Here is a 6,205-nt window from a genome sequence, read left to right on the forward strand (position 1 = left end):
CTTATTTCCAAAAATGCCAAGCATTTGCCAAAGATTAAAGGCGCTGTATTCTCGAACATATTGTGTAACCCCATCTGCAATTTATAACGGTTACCTTGATCCTAGTCTGACACATTGTACCATTTTCCAACATGTGATGGCGTACTAAAAAACTACGCCCAATGGGTGGGCTAGAACATAATAATGGTAGTGTTAAACTTCAACAGCCAGTTAACACACAGTACAATTCTGTAAAGTTGTTGATGGGCGGAGCTGAATGGTGTACCAGATTTGACTTTTATGGCAAGTTAGTTCTAAGGATTACTATATTGTATTTGGCAGAACAGGATGCTATTTGTTAATCCTGAAAAATTAATTGTTGTGTTTTTTCTGGAATCGGGAGTATAGTATAGTATAGAAATCTAGATGACGACCTGTCATCAAAGGCGTAAAACCAACTTTCTATTTTGGCCGTTTAAGGGCTCGGTCACCTATTTTTTCACAGTATTTTTAGTGGGACCTGGGAGCATATCAGACACACCAAATTGCTTTTTTAAATACGAGGAATATCCTTCTGATATCAAATAATTTTATGGCAAATTATTAAAAATTGACATGTTTGACAAAACAGTCCTCGAAGTAAACTTTATGAATCTACTGAAGATATGTGTTACGAGCCGTATACTAATAACTCAAGGCCAAAATCACCTTTTGCCCAAATTCACACGAATGCACAACAATAATACACTGTTTGATTTTTACAATATCTGGTCTTTAATTAAAGCAATATTATAACATTATCATACAAAATAGATTAGCATTTCTTTGACATAAAATGTTAGTTTTTACTGTCAGATATATCCCCTTTTATTTTTGAGCCGAACAACTACGTCAAAGCAAAGAAAATTGGAATTTACTACCAGCGCGTATGACGCCAATACGTACCCCTCCGTCGGTCATGTTATGGTACGACCCTTTGTTGTGTAGATCACCGTCCTGCACTGTGTGTTATGAACATCGTGGTATGCGTCGACTAATAATTCCATCGTAATAATAAGACGCCGTTCCGGGCGCTTTATTCAAAATATCGGATTTTGACAAAACTACAGCACCTAGAGTCTTGATTTTTGCAGGGTATATTGGTTTAATAAAGTACAATATAATTGTGTAAAAAAATGAATTTTAAAAAATCAGTGAGGGCGTCCTCAACAGCAAATGTTATAATATGGCTTTAAAGTAAAGTAAAACATGCTTGGTATATGAACAATATGCACATACAATGCACATACAATAATCACTCTTTAATTATCACTGACGGCTGATACTCAATATCTTCGTTCACTTGTTCTGCAAAAATCACTGTTCAGCGAAATCCACTGTACACTTGCATTTATATATGTCCTTTGCGTATAAAATCCTCGCACAAAAATGATGCAGCTTTCTCCAAATAATTAACTCCTTGCGCAGATGACAACCACCAAAAATGGTGCATCTTTCACCAAATACTATTTCTCCCTGAAACATGCTTCTTTCAGCACTACTCCACTTAATTGACAGATCAGATGTGTTGTTTTATAAACCAGACTCCAGCAAGTCTTTCATACACTAAAAATCTCCTTCGTTGCTGTATTAATATAGCACATTATTGGCTTGGCAAACTGGTTCAAATGTACCTCCTTTTGAAGCACAACGACGACCAACACATAGAGAGCTCACAAACTCTCTTCATATTCTGACAGGAGCGAACTCTAATGCTTTCACCTTTTTATATTCCCCAACACCCACAATCTATTAATTCAGCTTAAGTAGGCCTAATAGAGGCTGATACCAATTTAGGGTTCAGCAAAAACAAAACAATCATGCTTAAATCACAAATACAAAGAAGGACAGTGAACCAATGTACTATGCCGATTCCGTCTGATGAGCACGTCCCGGCATTAAGTTTCATGACATGATGTGTACCACCATGCACCAGCAGCCTACGTGAACTGTAAAATACCGCGTATATCTTTTCTTGATTACCTAGCCGGGACACCGGCTAGGTCTTGTGATGCTATCGGATCTTTCTTTCTGCTTCTTTCTTCTGGCAACAAATTTCAAAATGCTTCTTCTCCTACATGTTACATTCTACAATGACGTCACTTGCACATATGCATCGGCTATATCTAGTGTCTATAGGATATTCTCAAATTTGGGGTCAAAGGTCATTAAGGGGTCATTTCCGGTATAAAACCAAATATCTTCAAAATGCTTCTTCTGCCACAAATTACATAGTACGATGATGTAACTTACACAAATGCATCGGCTATATCCAGTGCCTATAAATTATTCACAGAATTTGGGTCAAAGGTCATTAAGGGGGTCATTTCCGGTCTGAAAACTAAAAAAAATAAAAAAATCACTGTTTTTACAAATTACATAGCAGAGTATTGTCATTAGCACACATGCATTGCTACTAACCAGGGTCTTTGGGGTGTCTACAGTTTTGGGGTCAAAGGTCATTAAGGGTCGCTTCGGTCAAAAACCAAAAATCATCAAATATGTTCATTTTTTTTTATCTCAAAACGTAACCAGACCAGAGTGACATAAACTTCATACATGCATTAAGTGTTACCCGATGTATGCACGGTATTTTTATTTTTTTGGTCAAAGGTCATTTAGACGTCATTTCCGGTTTTAAGCTAAATAACTTCAAGAATTTTTATCTCCATAAATAAGCATAGTAGATTTTTTAAATTTAAACTTCAACAATGCATTTTCTCGGTATGTATGAGGTTTTTTTAAAATTGGGGTCAAAGGTCATTAAGGAGATCAAAACGTCAAATTTGAAAAAAAAAAATGTTTAAAATTACGGAAAAGTAGCTGTATCTCAGCCTATGGAAGACGGATTAAGCCCCTACATGCTACAGTGATGCACCATTAATGGTGTGAGATGTCCATAATAGCCGGTCAAAGGTCAAACTTTAAGTTAAGACGGGCATTTCCGGCCCCGGCTAGGTCCAGATCTGTAACCAGATCTAGTTCTTTCTTTCTTTCTGTCTGTCTTTTTTGTCTTTCCCATTCTTTCTTTTCGTTTCTCTCACCCTTTCTCTTTCTTGCTTTCTTTCTTTCTATCTTTCATTCTTTGCACAGCCGCCATCGGCGCTGTGCATTATTTTTACGTTCTTCTTTACCTAGCCAGGACACCAGCTGGCTAGGTCTTGTGATGCTTCTCGGATCTTTCTTTCTTCTTCTGGCAACAAAGCGTGACATTTTGCGTGACTTGCCACGTTTCGCCCTAGCTCTCTTATGCTTTGACAGATTTCAACCATACTTGAGCCAAATGACCACTGGACTAGGCCAAACCTTACATTTGACTTTAACCTGACTGTGACCTTTGACCTTGACCTTATGGTCAAAAATGTTGATTTCACAAAAATGCTTCTCTTTCCACAAATTACATGCAATGATCATGTGACTCATGCATATGAATCAACATGTGGCAGTGCTTAAAACTTATTTTAAAAATTGAGGTCAAAGGTCATTAAGGGGTCATTTCCGGTAAAAGTCTGAAAAATTTGTAAAAAATATTCAAAAAATCACTGTCTTTACAAATTATATAGCAGAGAGTCGCCATTAGCACACATGCATCGCTACTAGCCAGGGTCTTTAGGATGCCTACAGTTCTGGGGTCAAAGGTCATTAAGGGGTTACTTCCTGTCAAAAACCAAAATTATCAAAAATGTTCAAAAAAATTTTATCTCAAAATGTAAACAGATCAGAGTGACATAAACTTCATATATGCATTAGTGTTACCCAATGTATGCACGATATTTTTATTTTTTTTTGTCAAAGGTCATTTAGACGTCATTTCCGGTTTTAAGCTAAATAACTTCAAGAATTTTTATCTCCATAACTAAGCATAGCAGATTTTTTTAATTTAAACTGTAACAATGCATTTTCGCGGTGTATATGAGGTTTTTTTTATATTGGGGTCAAAGGTCATTAAGGAGGTCAAAACGTCAAATTTGCAAAAGAATGTTTAAAATTACGGAACAGTAGCTGTATCTCAGCCTATGGAAGACGGATAAAGCCCCTACATGCTACAGTGAAGCACCATTAATGGTGTGAGATGTCCGTAATAGCCGGTCAAAGGTCAAACTTTAAGTTAAGACTGGCATTTCCGGCCCCGGCTAGGTCCAGATCTGTAACCAGATCTAGTTACTTTTGTTTTTATTTCTGAAGTATATGCGTCAGTCTATTTTTCTCCGACCTACTTCTGCTACTTCATATAAGAACAATAAGTTGTAACCTAAAGGAAGCGCCCGGAAGGAAGCGCACGTAAACCCTAGCTGATATTCCCGCTGATATGTTAAAGCTGACTCAAATCTAGTCATCTAGTCTGACTATACAAAACAACATTCGACAATGGCTGATGTTAAGCTATTGACATGTCTGGTATTGCTGGCTGGCCATCTTAGTTTGGTTTGCGGAACATTAACAGTAAGTTATTCCCCCGGTTACTCCAAAGAATCTGAATGGGTCACTGTCACTGCTGGAAAGTATTTGGTAGTCAACATGACTCTAACTGGAGTAGAGTCAGACACACAAATTGAATTAAAGAGTCAGGATCCAGATTTCTTTGTTGTTGGTGGAAATGCAACTTTTCAGATCATGCCTCCATTAGCAGTAGGAATTGAAGATCCAGATTTGATGGCGAAACACAGCTTATCGTTTGTTCTTCAAGGTATTTTTATCGGCATTGGAAAATTGACTTTTGAAGTAACTAACACCGCGTCTAATGTTAAACTTCCCGAGGACATACGTCCATTGACAGTCAAAGTTCGTCAGAAACCATCCATTTTGAGTTCAATTTTCACGTACACTCTAGTAGTGTTTTTGTTTGTAGCGTACATATCAATGGGAGTGAAGATGCACTGGCGGGAGGTTTGGAAAAGACTTCGACGGCCGTGGGGCGTCATCATTGGTGCTGTTTGCCAGTTCATAGTCATGCCGCTCGTCGCCTACGCTATAGCGAAAATCGCCAATCTTGATGATGTTTCTGCAGTTGGATTAATCGTTATCGCCTCTTGCCCCGGTGGATATGTCAGCAATGTTATAACACTTCTAATGGAATGTGATCTAGTCTTAAGCATTACCATGACCGCTGTGTCGTCATTCATCGCTTTCGGTCTCATGCCTTTGAACATCTTTTTATATGGACGAGAATTTACGACAGAAAACGAGAGTCTTAAAACACCGTTCTCAAATCTGATCATTTCACTGATATTGCTCGTCATCCCGATCCTGATTGGTATCTTCTGTTACTACAAGCTACCAAAAGTCGCTAAGATCCTGAAGATCGTTATTCGACCCATTTCTGTATTGCTGATTATAATCAGCCTGGGTTTCAACATTCCGGTGTTCATTTACGCGTTCCAGGCCCCACCAGAAATATATCTTGCCAGTATCGTCCTTCCACTCATCGGCTCGGCCTTTGGAGTACTTTGAGCGAAGATGGCATGCCTCGATAATCTTTCCGCCATAACTGTAGCAATTGAGACTGGCTATCAAAACGCTCTGGTTGGGTTAGCTTTGTCTCAGCTGTCTTATCCGCAACCCGAAGCAGATCTAATCGCGAGAGGACCGGTTTTGTATTACCTATTTTCTCTGATAGAAGGAAGCGCTATTGTTGGCATTTATAGACTCATGAAGAGATTTCCAGGAAAACCGTTTGCGAACCCCGATAGTCAATCGGATGAAATATTGCCCCAAAATGACGCCAATGGAGATGCACCACCAGCTGACGCAGGGTTGTCCAACTTAGCATGCCCCAGCAAGGCTGAACAAGCTGCCGCTGAAGAAGCAAACGCAAAGGTTTAATGTTGATGAAAGTTCATCTGTATTGGTAAATTGAATGATTAAGTTTAACTGTTATTTGCAAATTCATGCAACTAGTCCAATAAAATTCCATTTACCATGTTTACATGCAGACGTTTCGAAAACTACCAGTTTTTTTTTCTATGCTATTGTTGCAATGACGATATGTGTACAGCTGATATTTTCCATCGGAAATCAGATCGTTGAATACGTGACTTAAGTTGTATTGTCCCACATCTCTGTTCATGGTGTTGCACTGTTTCCTAATGATGATTGCAAGACAAATAGAAGAGGAGAAACACATCAAAGATGCACTCTATAAATGTGGCTATCCAGCATGGAGTGTTGAGAAAGTTAAAATCAGATG

At 38.5% G+C, this 6,205-nt stretch overlaps 1 protein-coding gene across 1 annotated transcript; it reads left to right on the forward strand.

Annotated features, from left to right (window-relative positions):
• The first annotated feature begins 4,202 nt into the window (after positions 1 to 4,202).
• Positions 4,203 to 5,859, forward strand: LOC140140522 (ileal sodium/bile acid cotransporter-like). Its single transcript, XM_072162281.1, has 2 exons — positions 4,203 to 5,430; positions 5,476 to 5,859. The coding sequence occupies exons 1-2, from the start codon at positions 4,387 to 4,389 to the stop codon at positions 5,839 to 5,841; spliced, it is 1,410 nt and encodes a 469-aa protein (XP_072018382.1). The 5' UTR covers positions 4,203 to 4,386; the 3' UTR covers positions 5,842 to 5,859.
• The last annotated feature ends 346 nt before the right edge of the window (positions 5,860 to 6,205 follow it).

Source organism: Amphiura filiformis, chromosome 19, assembly GCF_039555335.1.
Source record: "Amphiura filiformis chromosome 19, Afil_fr2py, whole genome shotgun sequence".
Lineage (NCBI taxonomy): Eukaryota > Metazoa > Echinodermata > Ophiuroidea > Amphilepidida > Amphiuridae > Amphiura > Amphiura filiformis.